Source organism: Tamandua tetradactyla, chromosome 2 (assembly GCF_023851605.1).
Source record: "Tamandua tetradactyla isolate mTamTet1 chromosome 2, mTamTet1.pri, whole genome shotgun sequence".
Taxonomy (NCBI): Eukaryota; Metazoa; Chordata; class Mammalia; order Pilosa; family Myrmecophagidae; genus Tamandua; species Tamandua tetradactyla.
Genome location: NC_135328.1, coordinates 119,626,525 through 119,652,088, shown reverse-complemented (window position 1 = coordinate 119,652,088; position 25,564 = coordinate 119,626,525). Strand labels below are relative to the sequence as shown.

Here is a 25,564-nt window from a genome sequence, read left to right as displayed (position 1 = left end):
TAGCCCTGTAAGCACCAGGTTAATACAAACTTTGTAAGACCCTAGTGCTCAAAAATTACTATAGAAACCTGCCCCTAGCAAAAACCTTTCTTTAAAGCAAGCTAGCCTACCCCACTCAGTGCATGTCCCTCCCTTGGGCACATCCATGCTAACCTCTTTAACATATACACTCTCTTTCTCTTTAATAAACTTTACTACTTATTCTTGATGGCCCTCTTTTTGTCTAAATTCTTTTATCAGCGGGATCCCTGCACCTGGAATGATGTTCTGCTGGCACCATTGCCAGCAGGGCACCGGTTACAACATGAAGGAAAGACAAACTAGATACTAGCTCATACAGCACAGTCTCTTCACTAGAGCAGGTTAAACCAGGGTTCATAAGAACAAATATTCTGAAAAGATAGATGCCTGCCTCTCACCAAATCAAATCAAGTTTATCTTGCATAGTTCACTTTTATTTCTCCTTGAAAGACAACTAAAACTAAAGGTATGGGGAGAAAGAAAGAGAGCTTGCTCAATGTTTCAAAATGAAGCATCCTATCCTAAAAGCTAATCTTGTCTGCAAAAGTATTTGGCCCTATTTTTTTTAGATAAAATGTGCTTGTATGACCAGGCACACATACATTTACAGAGCTAATATATATTAAAATGAACAATATTTGGCATTATGTAAAAAATAATACTAAGGTTTACAATAAAATCAAGTTTGCATTGGGGAAAAACACGCCAAGGTTTTTCTATGTGAAGTATGCAACATTTTGTCTAATAGAGGTAAAATACTTATATACATATATCATTTGGCAAAAAGAAACACAGGAAGGATAAACCCAAAACGAATGTATTTGGTTACTTATGGGGTTGTGGTTGTGGGGATGGGAGAGTGGAATGAAAGGGATGGAAAGTGGTAGGACTTGTCTGAGCATAACTTTTTATATAGTTTTGAATTTTAAACCATGTTAGTATTTTACACAATCAGAAAATAAAATGCAATCAATAGGAGTAGGGGGACACTGATAATGAAAGAAATCAAAGAATTTTGAATAAATCAAATTGATAACAATTACAAAAAAGAAAGAATAAAAAGTACTTTGAACTAAGTAACAAAATATTCTGGCTGTACACCTTCAGTGGTGTACTTTATCCCAAAGGGAAAAAAAATCTTGAATTTACTTGTTAATTTTGTTCAGAGGGTATTGGTGTAGCACTCAAACTATTTTGCATATATCGCAGAATTGAGCAAATGAGTAAATATATTGATATTTTGAGGAACCAGGGATCTTGCTGTGTGGGAAGGAAGATACACCTAAAGAATGAGGGAAAAAGAACATGCTGTACTATTGGATTGTAACCGAGAAATTAGAATTTAAGGGATGATTGTGATTACTGAATCATTACATAGATATTCCTTTTTGCTTTCTGGTTTATTGTAGTAGACAGAGGGAAATACCTGAAACTTCTGAATTGTAATCCAGCTGCCTTGATCTCTGATAACGATTGTATAGCCTTTATCTTCTACCCGGTGATTGCAAAAACCTTGTGACTAAACTTCTTTTGTACCCAGTAATCCAGTTTTTCAACTTTAGAGTCTTGTAAACACTAAAGACAGCCCCTAATGTTTATTAATGAAGGGTCCTGGCTCAGCCCAGAACTAATCCAACCCAAGTCCAAAGTTATCTTGATATCCGAGACTGGATCTAACCAAATGGGCCCACCTGACATGCGTAATAGCTTAGACTTTAACCTGCAAGTCACCTATACCTCATTATAATACTCTGCCGTTTTCCTACCTGTGACGAAGCATGAAATCAATCTGCACATGCTCAATAATTAGATCACTCTAATTACATCATCTGGGGCCACTGTGTTCATTATCCTAAACCCTGCCCATCTTTTCTCTAATAAAACTATCAGAATTATTGCAGTTCAGGGAGACAGATTTTGGGTCAATAGGCCATCTATTCTCCTACTAGTAATTCTCCACCTAGTAATAAACTCTGTCTCTCTTTGAAACCCTGGTGTCTCAGGAATTGGTTATTGAGCACACTGGGCAAAAGAATTCATGGCCTTTGTCCAGTAACAAGCCCAGAACTAACCTACGCCAAGTCCAAAGTTATCTTGATAACCAAGAACTGGATCTAACCAAAATGGGCCCACCTGACACGCTCAGTACTTAGACTTTAACCTACAAGTCACCTATACCTCATTATGATACTAAAAATCACGCCCATCATCATATTAAGGTTGCCATTTTCTTACATGGGTTCTGTGACTAAGCATGTAATCAATCTGCGCATGCTTAATTAGAACACCTCTAACTACATCATCTGGGGCCACTGTGCTCACTATCCTAAAACCAGCCCATCTCTTAATTCTATAAAACTATCAGAATTACTATGGTTTGGGGAGAAAGATTTTGGGCCAATAGGCCATCTGATCTGCTACATGCCAAGTAATAAACCTTTTCTCTCTTTGAAACTTCGGTGTCTCAAGAATTGGTTATTGAGTGCATGGGGCAAAATAACCCATCACCTTTGTTCATAAAATGACTGGGTATCAATTAGAGGTATCAGTATGTACTTAAGACTTTAAAAATGTATTTCCTAGTTCTGTCCATTGAAAGCGCCTAAAAGGAATTCCTCCCTAGAGCAACAAGCACACGTAGCACTCAGCTTTTGTTTCAAAAAACACCATTCCCAAACCCTTTGGAAAAATGGCTAATTTCAAGGTGAGCCTGGAAACTCTCGCTGTGCCAAAAAGTAGGGAAGTGACCAAAAACTGAGAGAGATGTGTCAAAAAGCTATAAGAACCAGCTTCAGGAGGATGCCACAGGCCAAATTTGGGACAATTTGAACATTGAAATGGATAAAATACAGAACAGATAAATAATGCACTGGAATGAGTCATTGAACGCACTGAAAACACTAACCTTACAATTATAGTTTATTATAGTAAAGGAATACAAATAAGAATAAGCCAGAATTCTTAGGGCCATGTCTGAGAAGGCCTCCAAAGCAAGCTCCTGATGCCTTCTTCATGTGGAGTCAGAACGCATTGACCTTTGGCAGAGAGCTGTTATCTTACCAACCACAGAAGCTCATGCACTTCAAGCATCCATCCTGTGTTGACCTGAGGTTTTATTATGTAGGTTTGATTGATGGAATCAACACCCTTGTATTTTTTTTTTAATTTTTTTTATTAATCAAAAAAAAGAAAAGAAATTAACACAACATTTAGAAATCATTCCATTCTACAAATGCACTCAGTAATTCTTAGTATCATCACATAGATGTATGATCATCATTTCTTAGTACATTTGCATCGATTTAGGAAAAGAACTAGCAAAACAGCAGAAAAAGATATAGAATGTTAATATAGAGAAGAGAATTAAAATAATAATACTAATAATATATATATATATATATAAAGGAAAAAGAAAAAAACAAAAACAAAAGATACAAACACACAAACAAACAAAAAACCATATTTCAGGTGCAGCTTCATTCAGTGTTCCAACCTAGTTACATTACACTTAGGTATTATTGTGCTGTCCATTTTTGAGTTTTTGTATCTAGTCCTGTTGCACAGTCTGTATCCCTTCAGCTCCAATTACCCATTATCTTACCCTGTTTCTAACTCCTGCTGGTCTCTGTTACCAATGATATATTCCAAGCTGATTCTCGAATGTCGGTTCACATCAGTGGGACCTTACAGTATTTGTCCTTTAGTTTTGGGCTAGACTCACTCAGCATAATGTTCTCTAGGTCCATCCATGTTATTACATGCTTCATAAGTTTAGTCTGTCTTAAAGCTGCATAATATTCCATCGTAGGTATATGCCACAGTTTGTTTAGCCACTCGTCTGTTGATGAACATTTTGGCTGTTTCCATCTCTTTGCAATTGTAGATAATGTTGCTATAAACACTGGTGTGCAAATGTCCGTCTGTGTCTTTGCCCTTAAGTCCTTTGAGTAGATACCTAGCAGTGGTATTGCTGGGTCGTAATCCATTCTGCCATTCTATGTCTTTTGATTGGGAAATTCAGTCCATTAACTTTTAGTATTATTACTGTTTGGATAATATTTTCCTCTACCATTTTGGCTTTTGTATTATATATATCATATCTGATTTTCCTTCTTTCTACACTTTACTCCATACCTCTCTCTTCTGTCTTTTCGTATCTGACTCTAGTGCTCCCTTTAGTATTTCTTGCAGAGCTGGTCTCTTGGCCACAAATTCTCTCAGTGACTTTTTGTCTATAAATGTTTTAATTTCTCCTTCATTTCTGAAGGACAATTTTGCTGGATATAGGAGTCTTGGTTGGCAGTTTTTCTCTTTTAGTAATTTAAATATATCATCCCACTGTCTTCTAGCTTCCATGGTTTCTGCTGAGAAATCTACACATAGTCTTATTGGGTTTCCCTTGTATGTGACAGAATGTTTTTCTCTTGCTGCTTTCAAGATCCTCTCTTTCTCTTTGACCTCTGACATTCTAACTAGTAAGTGTCTTGGAGAACGCCTATTTGGGTCTATTCTCTTTGGGGTGCGCTGTACTTCTTGGATCTGCAAATTTAGGTCTTTCAAAAGAGTTGGGAAATTTTCAGTGATAATTTCTTCCATTAGTTTTTCTCCTCCTTTTCCCTTCTCTTCTCCTTCTGGGACACCCACAACACGTATATTTGTGCGCTTCATATTGTCATTCAGTTCCCTGATCCCCTGCTCAAGTTTTTCCATTCTTTTCCCTATAGTTTCTGTTTCTTTTTGGAATTCAGATGTTCCATCCTCCAGTTCACTAATTGTAGCTTCTGTCTCTTTAGATCTACCATTGTAGGTATCCATTGTTTTTTCCATTTTTTCTTCTTTGTCCTTCACTCCCATAAGTTCTGTGATTTGTTTTTTCAGATTTTCTATTTCTTCTTTTTGTTCAGCCCATGTCTTCTTCATGTCCTCCCTCAATTTATTGATTTGGTTTTTGAAGAGTTTTTCCATTTCTGTTCATATATTCAGCATTAGTTGTCTCAGCTCCTGTATCTCATTTGAACTATTGGTTTGTTCCTTTGACTGGGCCATATGTTCAATTTTCCGAGCGTCATCCATTATTTTCTGCTGGCGTCTGGGCATTTGATCAGATTTCCCTGGGTGTGGGACCCAGCTGGTTGAAAGCTTTTTCTGTGAAATCTCTGGGCTCTGTTTTTCTTTTCCTGCCCAGTAGGTGGCGCTCGTGGCACTCGTCTGTCTGCACGGCAGTCGGCCCGGGAAACCGCGCGTGGAGGCGGGGGTCGCTGGCTGCCGCGGCTTGGGGGAGTGCCGGTCTTAATTGCCCAGCTGGCCCGAAACGCCAAGCGTGACAGGAGGGCCCCGCTATCCAACGTTCCCAGTCAGACCGGGGAGCCACGTGCGTGGAGGGGACCCCAGTTACCAGCCGCCCCGGCCGGGAAAACGCGCGCCCCTCGGGTATCTCACCGCAGCAGATTCTCCCTGCCCGTTCAGCTGTTCCAGAATGGGGTACGCTGTCTTTTTGGTCTCTGTCGTGACTCCAGGAGCTGTTTCGTATTGTTTCTGTTTCTTTAGTTGCTTTTCTGGAGGAGGAACTAAGACCCGTGCGTCTTACTAAGCCGCCATCTTCTCCGGAAGTCCAACACCCTTGTATTTTAATGCAGTCTTCCTTCCCCTCCCTTTCTAGAGGTCAGGGAGGTGGGGCTGAGATGACATAGTTTATTGGTCTTTCTGGTGTGGCCAGCCCCACCCTAAGGCAGCAGATGTGGCCAGCCAAGCCCTATCTCATTAGCACATGCTATCAGGTGTAGTCTCATCGAAAGAACAAAAGACACTCCAATCATGTGAAATTCTAGATTTACGGTTACCTTTCCAGGAGCCAAAGGCCAGATCCTTTTTTGGAGGCCAAATTCATGACTATACATATTTCTCACATATCAGGCACTCAACATTTGTTGAGTAAATGAAATGAGTGAATGAATGACCATAAATAAATGGCTAATTACAGAACAGGAAATTCTAAGTTTTAATTATTAGCATAGGCTATCTCAGTGATCTTCATAAAATTTGAAAACATGGGAATTTTATTGTCTTACACACCTTAAATTATACATATAATGTCTTGGAGTACTTTAAACTAAGAGACTCTTTAGCAGGCAGAGTCTCAGGACACTTGTTAGCCCTTTGATATTTCTCAAGCCATGGAAGTTAAGAAAGGCCAGTCCAAGCCTGACCAAGAGGGAGGCCCTTACACACAATGCACAAAAAGAGCCTCCAATACAACACTGTAGTTCTTCTCTTTCCTCTGTCCACCGTGGGGCAGAAAAAGGAGCAGCACCTGTTTCTCTTGATATTCTAAAAAGGTGGGTTGATATCTAACTCGAAGATGTTCTTCATCCAAACATTCAAAATTCTTTTGAATGAAATTGAATGGATTTGAATGAAATGAAAGCACATACTTTTCAATTTTCCCATGTTTACCTTAATTTACAAGGAAACTGAAATTCATTCCAGAGTGTGGAGATGTACTTGTTTATTTGAGTTTGTCCCCCAGGGGACATTTGGCAATGACATTTGGAAAATCAAAGGGAGACCTTTCTGATTCTCACAACAGGGGAGTGTAATTGACATCCAACGGGTAGAGGCCAAGGAAGCTGTTAAACTTTGTAGGATGCACAGGACAGTCCCCCAAGCAAGAGGAAAAGACAATAGACAATTGATCACAATAACATGAAGAAATAAAGATCTCCAGCAAGAGTAACAATATGGATCACTATAATCCCAGTACTATTGTATTTCGGTTTGTAACTCCACTTTTTATTTTCTACAGGATCTAAAAGACAAGTGAATAAAACCTAATGATAAACCAATGGTTTGGGGCACGTAATGTATAAACATGTAATTTGGGACAAGAACTACATAAAAGGTGGGGGATTGAGGGTATAGGAACATAGTTTGTGTATGCTATTGAAGTTAAGTTGGTAACATAGCAAATGAAATTGTTACAGGTTTAGGGTGTTAAGTTTAAGTCCCATGGTAACTACAAAGAAAATACTGGAGAATGTGCAACTTCCTAGAGACACCAATACAGTACAGGTTGCCAGGGCAGTAGGTGGGCAGAGGGTATGGGGAACTAATGCATAAGGGGTGTAAGGTTTCTGTTTGGAGAGATGGGAAAGTTTCATTTATGAAAGGTGGTGAAAGTACAGTGATATGATGAATATCATTGATCCCGCTGAATGGTATGCTTTGGAGTGGCAGAGATGGGAAAGTTTATGTTGTATATTTGGTCCCACAATTTAAGAAAAAAAGAGCAACTTAAGGAGACATTGACAATTAAATGCAATGCATGATCCTGCATGGGATCTAGCAAGGGAGGAGAAAAGCCTTAAACGGACATTTGAAAAAATAGGAACATAGAATGATAAGCTTTATATCAGTATTAAATTTCTTGAACTTCATAACTTGTACTTAAGCTGATCACATGAGTGAAAAATCTTTGTTCTTAGGAAATGTACTTGGCAGTATTAAGTGTTCAAGGAATATGATATAAACAACCTCTACTCAAGTGTTCTGAAAGTGGATGGATAATATATAGATGAGAAAGAGAGAGAAAATGATACGGCAAATGTGGTAAACTGTCAAGATTGGTAGATCTGGGTATTTGGGGGTTAGGAGTATGTTGCACTTTGGGAAACACATTAAACAAAAGTGCAAATAAAGATATTTTAAACCCTTAACAATAACTATTCTCTACTGCTTCTCTAAAAGTATAGGAATCCAGCCAGATTTTTCTTACACCTGTTCTTATGTGAAAGAGTTACTCCATTGGGTGTGGTGACGCCACTGTCACATAATAAATGTTTTAAATCACCATGCTCCCTTTAGACTATAGGGTAAAGGACACTGCCTGCCTAGCAAACAGATTATTAGCTTGATTCTCATGTACTTTAGGAACCAAAGCGTCTAAGGTTTTGTAAAAGCTGTAGAAATGTGTTTTAAATTGCCTTTAATACAGTCATCAGAACACAGGCTCTGCAAGATTGCCTGAGTTTGAATTCCAGCTGGGCCATTTACTTCACTGTAAATGGTATCATTTCCCCATCTTTAAAATGGGGCCAATGCAGGACAGAAAGAAACCAAGTCTGATTAATAGCATATACTATGTCTTATCAACGGTCCCTGTTTCTCTCTTCTTGTACAATCTAAACTATTTTTTAAATGAAAGTTTTTCAGTAGCTCTAGAATAAACATTTTTAAGAATATCAATATCCCACCTCCCCATTTTTTTTAAATGTAAATGCTTTCTCTTTTTTGTTTATAAATCATTCGCTGGTTATTTTTTGGTATAACCCCAAAACAGCGGGTTATTGACTTAAGGGAGGCTTTGACTGGCTTGGATGTCAACTTGACGTTCCACAGGATCGAGAGTGGCAGTTTTTATACCCTATAATACAATGCATACTAAATGATGATTTGGAGTCAGTCATGCACTTAAGATGTGTTGAATATTTTAAATAATTTCTATTCCCACGCTTTTTTGGTAGAATTCTTTCTTAAAACTGCTCCCTGATCTAGGCTCTCTCTTTCATAACTGTGTACACTCTGTAACATCTTTGGTCATGGCCATCCAGTTTTCCTAAAAAACTTTGTTATATGCTGTGAAAGAGGGGAAATGTGTGTATGTGGTGCATATGATATTAAATTATGAATTAGTGGGACTTATGATTTAACTGCTTATCAACATTTGAAGATTGTGGTACTTAATATTCTCATAGGGAAAACCTGCCCCCCAAATTTTAAGCTGGAATACCTTTAAAAAAGAATTTCAACCACACGGCTTTTTAGATTCTCAGTATACATATTAAGAATTGTGTACAAACTTTTCAAAATGTGTGTGTGATCTTCAGAACAACCAATTAAATCTCAGTTATAAAAGAAAAAAGGGGGCTAATGATATTAACCTCATGGAGTCGTGAGGACTGAATGAGTTAATAACTGTAAAGCGCCTCGAACAGTGCTTGGTAATCACAAATACTTTCCGTATTACTATTTTAAAAGCACTGCTCTCACAGAATTTAAATTTAAAAGCTCTTTAAAAATAGACAAAACTAAAAGTGTCAAATTTTCTCAACGTTCCCTAATTTTACTGGTTACTTAGCGCTTTCAAAAAAATTTAGAACACCGCAGAGAGCAATGAAGATAATAGTTTATTATAAACACAAAAACCCACACCTCAGGGGGTCTGCTAATTGGGGATTTGTATTCTTTAGTTCGAAAATTTAAGTATTACACTTTCTGATCATTCTTTAATCATAATATTCCAAAACGCATTGCAATGTTTTAAGTAAAAATAATCCTTAGACAACCTTAGGGAAGGATACATTGAGGTGAGGGTGAACAGTGAATGGCTGCTTACACGCTGGCACTTCTGGATAGTCAGCAGTGAAGATTTCACTATAACGTAGTTATCAGAAAAGCAGCAACACCGCTACAGAGGCCTCAGACCAAAGCTTAAGCTCCCCTGAAAGCAACACCCAGGTTGCTAAGCACCCAGGGGCAAAGCCGAACCTCCGCGGACACAGCGCGCAGCCGCTTCCAGACCGCTCAGCTCAGGCTCTCACTCCGAGAGCAAGGGTTTTTTCTCCTCACGTTTCTCCTGAACCTTCGCTGCCTAAAAGAAAGAGGCGAGGGATGAGCATGCAGACGGTTGCTCACGCAGTCTCGGCGCCACACACGGTTTGACAGAATGCAAAGAAAGGGCCAACTCACCCGCAGAGACCAACGGCTGAGTCGCGGGGCGGGCGAGCGTGCGCACGGCGGCGGAAGTGGGCGGGGCCGAGGCTTCGGCGATGGGCGGTCCTCCTGGGCGCGGCGCGCGTTTCCGGTGTGCGCGGGGAGCGCTTGGGCGGGGGCACCGCCAGCACCCAATCGCGCACAATGAGACAGCGCTGAGCGCCGGAAGTGGGCCGAAGGAAAACATCGAGAGGGAGCCCGGCTGGGGCAGGAAGAGGCTGGGGACCGCGGTGGAGGTGGGGAGCGCTCTGGAGCGCCACCGCATCCCTCCCAGAAGCGTCTCCGGGTTGGGTCTCCCATAGGTTCCCCCGGTATCCGGAGCAGAGGTCGGGCCTAGTCCCAGAGGTACGTTGATTCCATCCTCTACCGGCCTCCCTGTCCGGGTTTCGGGGACCGTAGAGCCCGCGAGCCGGCGGGGACTGGGCTCTCGGGTCCGAGTAGGCGTCTTCACTTTGTGTCAGGCGGTGCGGGAGCAGGAGAAGAAAGGATTTGGGTCGAGCTCTCAGCCGTAGCCGGCCGTGGAACCCCGGAACCCCTTCTAGGAGGCAGGTCACTTCCTTGTTCTTGTCTCCGCGGTGACTTCGTAGCCGGAGTGCTAGGAGACACCTCCTCTTTCTTCGCCTCCCGAAGGGTGTGGAAACTGAGGCAGATTGGCGGTGGGGCGGACAGGTAGGGATCGGATAGGGGCTTCGTTCCACCGAGAGAATCGCTATTCTTGACAAAACCAAACTTGTTGGAGGTTGAGGAATGTGAGGTCAGCCGGACTTGTCTCTTGGACGCAGAGACACAGTGCCTTGAATTGGAGCGGTGCCTTAGTTGGAACCTCAGCCGCGCGATAGTCGAAGAGATAGGAGTCGGTCTTTTCTGAATGGTGGTAATGAAGGAAGTCGAGGCTCCAAAATACGGAGAAGGAGCGAAAAATTTTGGCTACTTTGTATAATGGTAAAAAATAATTGTCACCTTTTTTTAAAAAAAAAATAGAGACTTGTTAGTTTTGTAGCAGGCTTGGTATGAGGTTTTCCTTGAAGGGAAAGGCTTATATTACAACTCTAAAGATTAAGGATTAGTCATAGATTGAATCTTCGTGTTAAATAGTACTAATTTTCATAAAGAATGTTATAGAACCAAGTGTTCCTACTTCTAATATAATGTACCGATTTTTGAGAATGTGGTGGGATGATTTTATTCAAATAAAAAGTAGGAAGTGGCGTTTTTAATAGGTTTTTCAGCATCTCTGCAATGAATTGTGTTGTTTTATGTGCTTGGTACAATCTTTTATTGTTATAGTTTGATGTTTTCTCAAAATACCTTCTTTCAGGTACAGAGTAAGAAAATTGAAGTCAAAGACCATGGGAGATGCAGCAAAACCTTATTTTGTGAAGCGTTCTAAAGACCGAGGGACTATAGATGATGATGACTTCAGAAGGGGTCACCCTCAACAAGATTATTTAATAATGGACGATTATACTAAAAGTCATAGCAGTAAAATGGAAAAAGGCCTTCCAAAAAAAAAAGTAACACCAGGGAACTATGGGAATACACCCAGAAAAGGACTGTATGCTGTTTCCAACAATCCATATGCATTTAAAAATCCAATTTATAGTCAGCCAACCTGGATAAATGACAACCACAAAGATCAGAGTAAGAGATGGCTATCTGATGAACTTGCTGGTAATTCAGATATTTGGAGAGAATTCAAACCTGGACCTAGAATTCCTGCTATAAACCGACCAAGAAAAGACACCTTCCAAGAAAGTGAAGATGGTTATAGGTGGCAAGATGGAAGAGGCTGCAGAACTGTAAGACGACTGTTTCATAAAGACCTAACAAGTGTAGAAACCAAGACAGAAAGGGAAACAGGAAGCCCTGGTAATGTGTTCCAATTTGTCAAGTTACATCTCTGAGGTCAACACTGCCTTGTTTTCTTTTCAATCCAAATGAGTTTTCTTGTTTTCAGCAATGCAGTTCCAATTTTTCATTGTTTCAGCTTTTATAAATATAGTCACTTATTTAATGTGATTATTTTAAGGATTGTAATTATTGTATTTGGGCTACTTAAGTACATTTCATATATTGGTCCTTTTAAAATTTTACGTTGCTATGAGGCCTAATTTACTTAGTAAACATATATTCCATTAGTGCTTTTTACCGAAGAAAGTGGTTTTATCTGCCTAGGGACTTTATCATAATTGTGAATGATGTGTATATTTTGAAAATTATATGATAACTTTGTTTTTGAATAGTGATGTGTCTGTAATATAAGTGATAGAATATAAAGCTAAAAAAAACTCTGATATAAAAGCACAATATGAGGGATATGTGTCTTTTGGGTGTAGTATCAATCTCCACAGGTTGGAGGCTGCCAATTTTTTTTAGGAAGCGTGGCCAATGAAGGTTGAGAAATGTAAATTTATTCTTTTTTTTTTTTCTTGAGGAATGTACATTTAGAAAGTCAGAAATGCGAATAAAAGCATTGTAGTTTCATTTCAGTAAAACAAAACCATTTTAAGTGTCCTCACGTGCTTAATAACCATCCCCCCAAATTGGTTATGTATTTATATGCTTTTTTAACAAGTGTAAAGCAGATAGGTTTTGTCCAAGTACCTAAAGAGTTCTATAGACAGGAAAGTAGCTTTTATCTTATAGACAATAATTGCTAAAATGAAATAAAGTTACATTAGAGGGAAAAAATAAAACGATGCTTAGACTGAAAATGCAAATTATACTTGGAAAATTATACTTAGAAAAATGCTTCTTTTGGTAACCATATAGTGTGGTTGGAAACTGGCCAGTACTTTAAAATTGTTTTAATTTAAATGTTTTCAGATGATATGGGCACTTTCCAGGTCTCCAGAGGCTTTTTTCCTCCTTGTTATCTTATAGTGGCTAGTTTGTGTATATGTATGTTATCTGTAAGCATTTCAATTTGTGACTCTGGTCACAAAGGATACTTAAGGAGGAAAAATTCATTTTACATCTTTTGAGGGTCTTATGGTAAAAATGAATGTCTCAAGTGTTTGTTAGTATTAAGTGGGGGGAAAGGTGCTTTTTATATTTTTTAAGATAGGAAAAGAGAAAACAGAAAATTTCTACTGTCATGTAGCAGAAACAGAATGGGGTGTTATTAAATAATCAAATACTAGGAAGACATAAAACCTAACTGCTAAATTGTTTACAATAGAAAGAACTTGAAGGAATTATCTGATGCTGCTCTCTGTCATGTTACATCAGACATGTAAAAAATGCAGTTTTACGGATGAAGCAGTTGTCACTTGGTGAGGTGAAGTTTATCCAGACTTGCTCATGCAGAGTGGTAGAAAACAAAGTGGAAGTGAAATCATATACTCTGCTACTATGGCTGTAAAACTCAGCTTCTACTCCTACATGGAATCCTAATGGAGGGCAACTAAACATTTTATTTACAATTGGTAGGGTTTTGATTTGTGTTTATTTTTCTTTCTAAAGAAAAAGTGTGTGTGTATTTAAGTCTTTCTGCATTACTCTGTCCAGTTAGGAATGTGGAAGTTCTAGTTTAGTTATCTGTAGCTAGTCTAGAAAAGAAAAAGTTGGTCTTGAAAAGTACTTAAAAAAAGAAAGATTTATAGATCAAAAATTTGCAACCACATTCAAAGGAACTGTTTACAGATCAAGAACTCCTGTGTATATTCTTGTTTGTGTTTTTAACAGGAAATACATTTTCACTATTCTTTTATTGTGAAGGTAATCCAAATGCTTACATATTTTCTGTGAAATATAGGGATATGCTTCCACAGTTGCTAAATGAAGAACTGTTTCGTTTCTATCCCTTGAAAATACTCTTAAAGGAAGTATCACACTTCGGTACAACCTTGTTTACTGTAGAGAGAAATTTAGTTTAAGGTGTAAAATTTGCACAACATTTAGAGAATTCTTAAAAGGATCTCTTTAAAGGGAGAGCAGTTTTACTTAAGTCAAATCTTAATAAGGAAGGGTCATAATAAATGATATGAGAAGAAGTTATGAAAATCATCTTAGAATTGTTTTATATATTTTTTTAATTAGAGAAGTTGTGGATGCTTTATTTTTTAATAAATAACTTGCTGTTTTTCAGTTCTATATAACCACCCTCCACCTTTTCCTAGACAGTCAATTTAATGTATTGGGGACAAAATCATTAATGACTTTGGCAAGAAAACATCCACTCTGACCCCATGTCCTTTGTGAATGGTATAATGAACTATATGCAAATAGTATATGGGAAACTTTGGAATGTGGAGTATAGAGAACTCATATTATGATAAATATGGGATGAGCCAGGTAGTCTTCCTCTAAGAAATTATGGAATGTTATAGCAATACCCAGCTTTGTGTTTTAAGATACACTTCTATGAGATTTTGACTGTTTTTACAATGCAGGCCTATGAAACTCAGTTCAGAATCTTATGTGGTTTTGTCAGTTGTGGTGTATTCTAGATGTGAATGGGAATACTCTAAGAAAGCATCTTAGTATTTTCTGCTTTAAAAGTTTTTAATGTGGTAACATATATCCAACCTAAAATTTCCCATTTTAACCACTTTTATTGGTACAATTCTTTGGTGTTAATTACATTCACAATGTTGTGCTACCATTACCAACACTTTACAGCACCCCTACAGAATTAGTACTTTGTTTTAATTCTTATATTGCTAGATAAAAGCTTGAATTTCAGAATTACATCTGTATTTTAATCTGTTTCAAGTACCTTTACTTTGACTTAGTCATGTGTCCCTGGAAAAGTTACTCTCTCTGGTTATTGGTTTCCCCATCTGTTCAAAGGGAAGGTATTAATGTTAGTGTCCATGACATAGGATTACTGTATGGATGAAACAGGGCCATGCATAAAAGTACTTGTGTTACATCTGGTACGCTGCTGTTATCATCATCATCAGACAGATAATGCAGCCATACACTTCTCTGTACAAAAGCAGTAGAAGTTAGTTGGTCTTTGGAGGGAGAGAAGTCACCATTTCTAGAAAATAACAATAAATGTAGTTACATTGAGAAGTCTTTGTATCCAAAAGAGAGGAGTTTAAGAAGGAATTAGATTCCTTATTATTTACTGTTTTGCTAACTATCATGGATTTTTCTAATGGATATTGCACATATTAATATAATGCTCTAATGAGTCTTGGCTTAAGTAAGAAACTTCTGTCATGAAAAACATTAGATTATTTAAAGAAAATAAGCAAATTAAATGAGATGGACACACCTCTAAGTTTTTAAAAAATGCTTATCTCAAGGGTTAAGGAGAAGCTGGGGGTAGGAGGGAAGTGGGTGTGAGGCAATGTGAGGGATCTCTGTAGTGAGGGAAATGTTCAGTATGTTGACTATCAATGTGAATGTCCTGGCTGTAATGTACCATAGTTTGCAAAATGTTACTGTAGAGGAAACTGGGTATAAGGGCTCACTCTGTATTATTTCTTATAGATACACACGAATATATAATTATCTAAAATTAAATGTTTAATTAAAATTAAGAATAATAAGGCTATTATGAACAAGAGCTAAAAAAAGAGCTTTTAATGAAACTTCATGTCAAGTAAAAATGTCATATCATTTTGAAATCTAAGAATATATCAAAATATCATCAAGAATTTGTGAGCTCTCTTTTCACTTTACTTTTCTTTTCCATATCTGATTATGGTACACTTATAATTAGGAAAAGTATTTGCAAAAGCACTGAATGGAAAAAAAAAACAGTGCTTAACTCAAAAACTTGTTCAGACCAGAGTATTCTTTTTAAGAGACTTTGATCATTTAATTGCCAAGTGTTAAAAAGGAAATGTTAAGCCCCAATTTTCTATTCAAAGAGCTTCTTATTCTTTAGAATTTTATTTGTTCAGTACATTTTGATCAGTTTCTTTCTTTTTGTTTATTTTTACGGTTTTTCTCAATATTTTTTCTATTACAAAAAATCACCATACACTATATTACATATAAGCTGTTTGCAGAATTTCTTATATTCATTTTGTGGTATTTTGAGAATAATGCATGCTACTTTTCTTTAGAGCTCTTGCGAATAGCTTTTTTTAAATTGCAGGTTCTTTACTTCCTTTTTCTGACAAACAATTCTTTTCCAATCAACTAATTAATTGTAATTGCTGTACAAATAACGAGGTTCACTGAAACCTTGACACAAAAATTGCCTCATACAGGGCATTTCAATAGGTTTATATTTCTAAAGACTAATTTTTTAGTAAGACATATAAAATCATTTAATTTGTTAGAATTTTAATTTGGGAAGTAAATTTTATCTTAATTTTATGTGTTCCTAGTAGCTTCATTTTTAGAACTTTATAGAATTTATCAGAGCTAGTTAAACTAGTCTGTACTTGGAGGAAACTTTTATCTGTTAGTTGTTTTTCTCTCTTAAAATGTGCTGTGTGTGCTAGCTGTTCAAAGAAGCTAAAATGAAAGTAAAAATAAAATGGGAAATAGGTGTCCTCAGTAAATAAAACTTGGGTTTAGACTTCTCCATGTTAGTACTTAATAGGGAGAGAGGGAGAGCCACAGTTGTGTGTTTCTGAAGGCTAAATTTGCAACCAGATGATTGATTTTCACTCCAGATAAGGATGTAGTTGATTTCTGAGTTTTCTGGGTGTATTATCCATTTTTGCCCCACTGAAATTGTTCATTTACAAAAAATGAAAACAAATGTGGATGTTTGTCACTTAGAATAACACTTCTAGGTATACTAGAATTATTAGATGTAGGCACATTTTATGTTATGATATATTAAGTATATTAGAATTGCAGGTATTCTTGCCGTCCAAGGATTATAAATCTTACTGTTGCTTGGGGAAGCCCAGCAGTATACCATGAAGAGAGAATAAAATCAAATTGTATGATTGAAGTAGAATTGTTTTTGAGTTTTCTAAAAAGATGATTTCTCTGAATTGGTATGCCCGTTGAGGTGCTTAATAAACATTCAAGCAGTTTGGCCATAGGAGACCTACCTTTCCTTTTTCTCTGTTAAGATGTCATTCATTCTTTCACCTGTTTGAGTTAATGGATATGTAAGTTCTACTTTTCATTTAGGAGTAATCTTGTTCAATATCGCCAATAATATTTTTCCTCAACTTAAGAAAACAAGAAGCAGAGGTCCAGACCTAGGAAACCAAGGAGAACTAGAAGTGAAGAAAATGAGCAGGATGAAGACTTGGAAGGCCCTGTGATTGATGAATCTGTACTTTCAGTGAAGGAGCTTCTGGGTTTACAGCAGGCTGAGGAACGACTGAAAAGAGACTGCATTGACAGGCTAAAAAGGGTAACATCTTTGTAGATATACTAGTTAAAATACTTACTTTGACTAAACTATGTTAATAATTGATAATACATGCTTTGATAAATTAAATATCCTCCAAGTTAAAAGTGATTTTCAGTTTGATTTAATAGAATTAGCATAACTACTAATCTACTTAAATAAAAATAACTTGAGGATAGGGATAAAAGGAGACAATAATATATTAACACTTTTAAAATTGAAGAAGAAATCATTTTCTGGCTAATTAATGTTTCCTGTATATTTGGATACATAATCTCTTCAAATTATAGCGACCACGAAACTACCCTACAGCAAAGTATACCTGCAAGCTCTGTGATGTTTTAATTGAATCCATTGCATTTGCCCATAAGCATATCAAAGAGAAGAGGCACAAGAAAAACATTAAGGTAAATTTAATGTAACCCAAACAAATTTGCTTACTTGTCAGTGGTTAATATTTGTTATCTTTTATACTTTCTTCTCCTTGAGGCTATGATATTAATAGGTTTACTAATTATGTTTACTGAATTTATTTGCGCTCCCCAAATTAATATTTGTAATTACTTTATAACTTACATTTATTGAATTTATGTGAGCACAAATACTTCATACTTGTTCTTTATTGCTGTCTGTCCTCTATCATCATTGATCCATTTTGTGAACAGTAAAAAGTGTGTGCATGTTGATACAATGACAACTAACCCAGCTGAGAGGAAACGTTAAGAAAAAGATTCCAGAAAATTCTTTATAATTTTGTCTCAGTAAAGTGATAGAGGGTGAAAACTGGGTACAAGTCATTTTTAATCCTGATATTTATCTTCAAAGGAAAAACAGGAAGAAGAGTTGCTCACTACGTTACCCCCACCAACACCCTCCCAGATAAATGCGATTGGCATTGCCATTGACAAAGTGGTCCAGGAGTTTGGCTTACACAGTGAAAGCTTGGAACAGCGACTTGAAATTAAGCATATCATGGAAAAGGTGTTCCAACACAAGTTACCAGGTATTTTCTAGATTTATTTTTCCCTACCTAAAAGTATCTCATTCATTTTTTCCCTCCAGTAGAAGTCCTTTCCTAACAAAACTTGACTTACCATTTCCATTCTTGGTTTTTCTGTCTGTTTTTCCTGACTTCCCCCAGGGAACAAAGACTTTTTCATGTATTGTCATTAAATTAACACAATTAACTTAAAAAATACAAAATTATAAATTCCATTTTGTGGATATGCCTTAATATAAGTTTAGTGCCCCACATTATGGGGGCACTATGGGATTCTTCTGTATATATTTGTTTACCTTATTATGTATCTAAATTGACACAATATTTTGAGTTAAAATAAAAAGATGTGTATCTGAGGTCATTTTTGGATTACACATGTTCAAGAAAGATTTTCGTTAACCAAACTTAAAAGACTTAGAACATCTAAAATAACTTTGAAAACTAATTTGTAAATAATTTATAATGGATTTTGGGTACTATTGAACTTATTTTCCAAGTTAATGGTACAATTATTTACTGTCTTTTCTTTGGCCTAATTTTAATTTTAGATGTCTTGTGGGGGTGGGGAAAATGTGTTTTGGGGTATGCTACTTATGAAAATTTAAGACCAGGTATGGTAAATGCCTGACATAACTGCTGGTACTCCTTGACAACACTTTGGATAGGCTGTTGTTTGGGTAAATAATTGATTAGAATTGCTTAATCTTTCTTAGACCTTGCTGTGTATCAGAATTACCTGTGAACCATACAGCTATTTTTAGAAAGCTCCATACGTGATTCTGATCTACAGCCAGGGTTAGAGTCATTTAAATGTATTACCTTATCACCCATAGAACCATTTTTTCTATTGAAAGCCCACTGATATAGTATTTTGTATTTTTTAAGTTAATTGTGTTGTTTTTTTTTTTGAGAACATATATAATTGACAAAAGATTAATATCAGGATATCAATACATAAAAACTCTAGGACATCAGTAAGACAACATTGAAAAATAGACAAACCATATCAGAAATCTTCCCATATCTTGAATCCAGTCTAATAAGGCTTTTTTTAAAAACTTTTTTTATTATATAATATATATACAAAGAAAGAAAGAAAAAAACAATAGTTTTCAAAGCATTCTTCGATAGATATTTACAGGACAGATACCTGAGTTTGTCATGGGCTACCATACCATTATCTCAGATTTTTCCTTCTAACTGCTCCAGAATATTGGAGGCTAGAAGGAATATATATTTTTTATATCATCACAATTGACTTCTTTTTTGTGAAAAATAACATAAATACAAAACAATAAATTTCAGAGCACAGTGCAACAAATATTTGCAGAACAGATTTCAGAGTTTGGTATGGGTTACAGTTCCACAATTTTAGGTTGTTACTTCTTAGCTCCTTTAAGATACTGGAGATCAAAAGAAATATTAATATAATGATTCAGCAATCATACTCATTGTTAAAACCTGCCTTCTCTGTATAACTTCATCATCACCTTTGATCTTTCTATCCCATTCTTTAGGGGTATTTGGACTATAGCCATTCTAACTTTTTCATGTTAAAAGGGGCTGTCAGTAACATGTGGTAGGGAGATGAAATTAGCTGATGTTCTGGAGAGGCTGGCCCCTCTAGGTTTCAGGACTTATCTGGTCCAGGAGGTGGTAGATTTCTGAAAGTTACCCGAGTATATGGAACCTTTGTAGAATCTTAATATTGCCCTAGGTGTTCTTTAGAATTGGCTGGTATGGTTTTGGTTGGGGTTTGGTAAGTTATGGTAGGTAGCAATGACTAACTAAGTCGAAAGGTAGTAGCCTTTCGACTCTATTTTGAACTCTCTTAGCCGCTGATAACCTTATTTGCTAAACTTCTTTTCCCCTTTTGGTCAGGATTACATTGTTGATCACTTGGCGCCAGGACCAGATTCATCCCTGGGGGTCATCTCCCACACTGCCAAGGAGACTTTCACCCCTGGATGTCATGTTCCACTTAGGGGGAGAGCAGTGATTTAATTTGCGGAGTTGAGTTTAGAGAGAGAGAGAGAGAGGCCACATATGAGCAACAAAAGAAGTCCTCCAGAAGTAACTCATAGGCATACCTATAGGTTACTTAAGCTTCTCTGCTACATACATATGTTTCACAAGAGCAAGGCCCAAGATCACGGACTTGGCCTATTGATTTAGGTGTCGCTAATGTTTGACAAAGTATCAGATTTCCCCAGTGGTAAAGTTTAAAAGTTCCATATTTTTTCTCCCATTCCTCAAGGGACTTTGCCAATACTTTTTGATTATCTGCTTAATATACTCATGGATGTATCCAGTCATTATAGTAAACTATACAGGATTAAAGACCTTCATTCTCATTCTGGTCTTCCTGTGTTTTGACTGTTTAAATGAGCTATCCAGACAGGTTGAGTTAGATTATGTGCTACAGAAAATTTAGGTTCTAGACAAAATAAAACTTTCTTCCTTTGGCCTCAAAGAGTAGGTGAGGTTCTAAAATATAAACAATGTCTTCCTTACCCCTGTGTTTTGAATTGCCTTAATCCTGACCTGATCAGCTTCATTCCTATCTCTAAATTCCAGATTATACAGATATAAAACATCCTCTTAAAATCCAGAATTAATGATTACCACTCTGGACTAAATGTGACTGCTCTAAAAGCTTACAATCCAGGCCCCTGTTTTCTATAATTGTTTCTAAATGAGACCTTAAACTATTTGCTCTTTTGTTTCTGGCTTATTTCACCTCACAAAATGTCCCACAGGTTCATTCACATTGTTGCATGTCTCACTGTTGCATGTCTCACAACTTTGTTCCTTTTTGTAGCAGCCCAGTATTCAATCATATGCATACAGCCTTGTTTGCCAGTCTGCTTCTCAGTCAGTGCATCCTTCAGCTATCTCCATTCCTTGGGCATCATGTATAATGTCCAAAGTCAACAGTCCATCAAGACTCTCAATTTTAGATAATTTCATTGTTCCTGCGAGAAAGATAATAAACACACCCTCACCAAATAGAAAATCTAAACCTCCCCTAACTCTTGTCCCTCTCCCTGTTATTTACCCCTGGTGTTGCTGTGCTACTGTTGGTGTTTTCCTGTTAAACATAGCCCATAGCATGCAAAACCATTTTCCCCCATACCCCGAACTTATACACTCTTTGTACAAGAATCATACCTTTGAAGTAGTTCATGTAAGAACTTTTATTTGTAGTGTTAATCAGTAGGGCACATGGGTCTCTCCAATCCCTTTTAGTCATGTTCACCTTCAACATGGTAATATTACTTGTAGACCCACTAGTGAACTGCCTTTACTTCTGTCTATTCCCTTACATTTGAGTTCATCACCATTAGCTATCTGTTTACCCATCTCTAGCTTTCATGTATCTCTAGGTCCCGTTTATCTGTAGTGTAAGCCTGCACTTTTACACTTTTTTTTTTTTTTTACTTTTTTATTTTATTTTTTTAAATACCAAAAAACACCAAACAAACATAAACATTCCTATTTTGATCATTCCGTTCTACATATATAATCAGTAATTCACAATATCATCATATAGTTGGCATATTCATCATCATGATCATTTCTTGGAACATTTGCATCTATTTAGAAAGAGAAATAAAACGAAAACAAAAAAAAAAAATTTATACGTACCATTACCCTTACCCCTCCCTTTCATTGATCACTAGCATGCAATTTTACTTTTACCCTGGTCATGAAAGTGGAGTCATACAGTATCTATCCTTTTGTGTTCTGGCTTATTTCACTCAGCATTAAGTCCTCAAGGCTCATCCATCTTCATATAGTATTCTTAAGTTTATTTATATATATATATAAAAGAATAAACATGGTGGGAGCATCTGTTCATTTCATTATCTAGGTAAATCTTCCTTTATGTTTTAGACATGTTCCTGAAAAGTCACATAATTTCAGTGAGTTTTGCTGTTGATACCCACTGTAAAATTGAATGTGCTATATCATGGAAACCTGTTAAAACTCAAAGAGATCTTTTGAATCAGCAAAACTAAAAAAAGAAAACAAAAATCCCCTGATGGGAAAGGGTAGTTTTTTGCACAATAGTAGTAAAATAGTAAAAAATGCTGAAGTACAAATAATGAACATTAATTTATATTTAAATAGAGGTAGTATACATATACACACAGAATGAAGTGCCTTAGTGTTTTAAATTGTATCAGTGATACTGGACTATTGACTAATTTTTCTAAAGGGATTATATGTGGAGCAGTAATTGACCATAAAATAATGAGTAATTCATTCTGAAAAGTAATTTTATGCTGGAAAATCATTTTTATGATTATTGTTTTCCTGAAACATGCTCTTTACAGTAAATCACACCTATGGATTTTCTAAGAAGTGAAAGTAAATATTTGCATTAGTTCTGTAGTGTTGTCAAGTTTATAAAAGTAAACCAAAGTTAGACATTCTTTTTTAACTTTCACATTTTAAAAAAACATTGCAAATGTAAAATGTGACATGCTAAAGAGGAGCTTTTACTGTTTTAAAGCAGACATATGAAGAGTGGCAAATAAGCTAAACTGTAGTCAGCACCAGCATCCATGATAAATAAAATGAAGGGAAAGCAAAGAACCACCCATTTTCTGTCATTTACTTATGCCAGATTTGAATGCAGTTTTGCTTTTTTGTGTAGTTTTAATTGATGGGTTCATTTCTGAAATAGCAGTATTATGTTCTGAAAAATTTTACTTTACTGATGACATTTATTTACGTTTTTAGATTGTTCTCTAAGATTATATGGGTCATCCTGTAGCAGATTTGGTTTTAAAAGTTCAGATGTAAATCTCGACATTCAGTTTCCAGCCATTGTAAGTATAAAATGAAATAGTCTGAATTTTCACAGACTGGTTGTGTTCTTTCTTTGAAATGAGCTGCACATGAATGCATTTTAGATATTTGGTGACACTGTGGGTAGAATGGTAGGAGCTTTCTTTCTCAAAACTTACATCTTTATTTCTTCTGTTGCCTGTCTTCAGTTTCAGAGCATTAAAAAAAAATACTCTACAGATATTGAGCAGCTTTTATACTGTAAATACTGCTTTTCTAACCATATGAATCTAATGGGGTACTATGTTCTATAACTTGTAAAGTATAAATTCTCTTAGTAAAATCAACTTTTCAATGGCAGGAAAGGATTTCAGATTTTAAACATTTTAGATATGTAAACATATGTGACCTGAAAGTTTAATTAGCTCCTAAGTTTCTTCTTTTACATAGCCACTTTGTTCAAAATAATTATGCTTTTAAAGAACCACACCTAACCTACTTTTCTGGTTTCAACATGATTCAAAAAGATGTTGCTGAGTCAGAAATTTGAAACTGGAAGGCACTTTAGTAGGTTATCCATTTATCCACTGGCACTTCCCACAGTGAAGTTTACAGATGGTTTATCCTGAGCCACTTGGGTTGCTTGTTAAAAATAGATTTCTGGGGCCTACCTATAGTTGTTCTGTTTGACAACCTCTCATTCCTTGTTGTATCTGACTACTGTAGCTGCATGTTCACCTAACCAGTTGATTTTACTATTTTTACCTTCAAAAATCTGATCAGTGATTTCTTAACCATGGAAATTATTTTTTATCTGATATCATTCATTCATCTAGCAAATATTTGTTGAGTCCTTGTTGTATGCCACTCTATAGTAGAGGACAAAGAAGGTGTGGTTCCTCCCTCATGTAGCTCATTTTAATGAAGGAGATAGTTACGTATGTAATTAATTATAATCAGAGATTTGCTGGGAGACAGTGTTTTGAGATAGAGAATAAAAGGGGACATGTAAAGATAGAGGGGTCAGAAAGTCCTCTTTGAGGAGGTAACCTTTAAGCTAAGTTCTAAAGATGAAAAGGTACAAGCCCAGTGGGGTATAAAAGGCTGTAGCATGCTTCAGGCAGAGAGAACAGCATTTGCAAACACCTAAATCAATAAGCTTGGCCTTTTCAGGCAACTAAAAGGAAGACAGTATAGCTGTGGTAAAGGGGCCAAGAAAAGGAAGATCATAAGATTGATTAGGCTGGAGAGATTGGCTAAGGCCCAACATGCAGAATCTTATAGTTGTCGGTCGTGGAAAAGAATTTGAATTTTTACCTGAGTGAAGTAAAAAAGCCATTAGAGGGTTTTAAGGAGGGGCATGACCCTATCTAGTTCATGATTTAAAATGCCTTCGGGGGTGGGGCGACAGTGGCTCAGTGGCAGAGTTCTCACCTGCCATGCAGAGACCCGTGTTCGTTTCCTGGTGCCTGCCCATGCAAAAAAAAATGACTTAGGTTCATGTGTGGAGCAAAGATGCGAGAAAAGCAAGACTGAAGCAAGGACTAGTAAACAATCTGCTATAGTAGTATAAGAGGTATGTCGTGAGCAGTTTAACAATCTTAAGCTACAACTTGCAATTTGCTACAAAGCTAATTACCTCAAGAATTTGTAAATCAGGAATTACCTATGAAGTAAGTCACTTCTGCCCAACTTGTTTGGTGCTCCCTGTCTTTGAGTGTTATGTGCACAAGCATAACAACTGATTTCTTTATTCTGATAGCAACGTGCATTTCAGATTTGGAAGGCACTGTGGGAACTTCAGACTGATCTCATTGGGCAGAAGTACTTACGGATTATTTGTTGTATTTCTTAATTTGTTTCTTAGATGTCACAGCCAGATGTCCTTTTACTTGTTCAAGAATGTTTAAAGAATAGTGGTAAGACCAATTTTTTCCACTTTTTACTCTTAAAATTTTCTTTTGTCTATAATTTGAATAAATCCTGTTTCTTAAACTGTGAAAGTAGGAATAGTGATGTTTTTGAATTATGTGAGTAACGTCCAAGCAAAACCCAAAGCAAATGTCCTTTAATTATTAGCAAATTAATTATAGGGTCCTGTTAGAAATTTTCCTATGTAGAATAATAATTTCTTAAGTAAAACTTGTAGATTGATGATAAAGTCACTATTTTAAAAGACTTTGAGTCCTAGACCAGGGCTAAGAAATATAAAATATGTAAAACTCTTAAAGGTAAAATTAAAGGATAGTCTGCTTTAGTCATTGGTTCAAATTAATACTCAACAAATGGTAATAGGTGATCCTAATTAATGTGTCCACAGATAGCTGTTCCCCAGTTACATTTATCAGTTATCCTTTATTCCAATGAAGTGTCCACCTTGGGGCTTTCTGGTTTTTTATAAAGCTTTGCATAAGTTTCACCAGACTGTCTTCTCCCTTGAATTAGTCTTTCCCATTCTTACTGTTTTGGTTGAATAAAACGTTTAAATATTTCTTACTTCAGTCAATATGTATTTGCCTTTGAACATTTTAGCAGCTTTTGAGGCGATTTTGCTTTTAAATCTCCCATCTGTATTTCTAACTCTATTATCCACTGAACGTTTAAATGTTCTGATCAAATAATATAGTCATTTCTAATCAGACATTAGTTTTACGAAAGAAGGGTTTTAGTTAATTTGATTAGTTGATTCTTGCATG

At 36.4% G+C, this 25,564-nt stretch overlaps 1 protein-coding gene across 6 annotated transcripts in view; it reads left to right on the top strand.

Moving 5' to 3' along the window:
* Positions 1-9,905: 9,905 nt before the first annotated feature.
* TUT7 (terminal uridylyl transferase 7) overlaps positions 9,906-25,564 on the top strand; it is a 66,021-nt gene continuing 50,362 nt past the window's right edge. For 4 of the 6 annotated variants that reach the window (XR_013170581.1, XM_077148659.1, XM_077148660.1 and 1 more), the window contains exons 1-7: positions 9,907-10,134; positions 11,108-11,658; positions 16,893-17,074; positions 17,362-17,478; positions 17,897-18,074; positions 22,821-22,909; positions 24,736-24,787. Coding sequence is in view for 4 of the 6 variants with exons in the window: in XM_077148659.1 (XP_077004774.1) it covers positions 11,139-11,658; positions 16,893-17,074; positions 17,362-17,478; positions 17,897-18,074; positions 22,821-22,909; positions 24,736-24,787 (1,138 nt within the window). In the remaining 2 variants the exon portion in view is untranslated. The other 2 variants (XR_013170580.1, XM_077148658.1) reach the window with 2 other exon arrangements.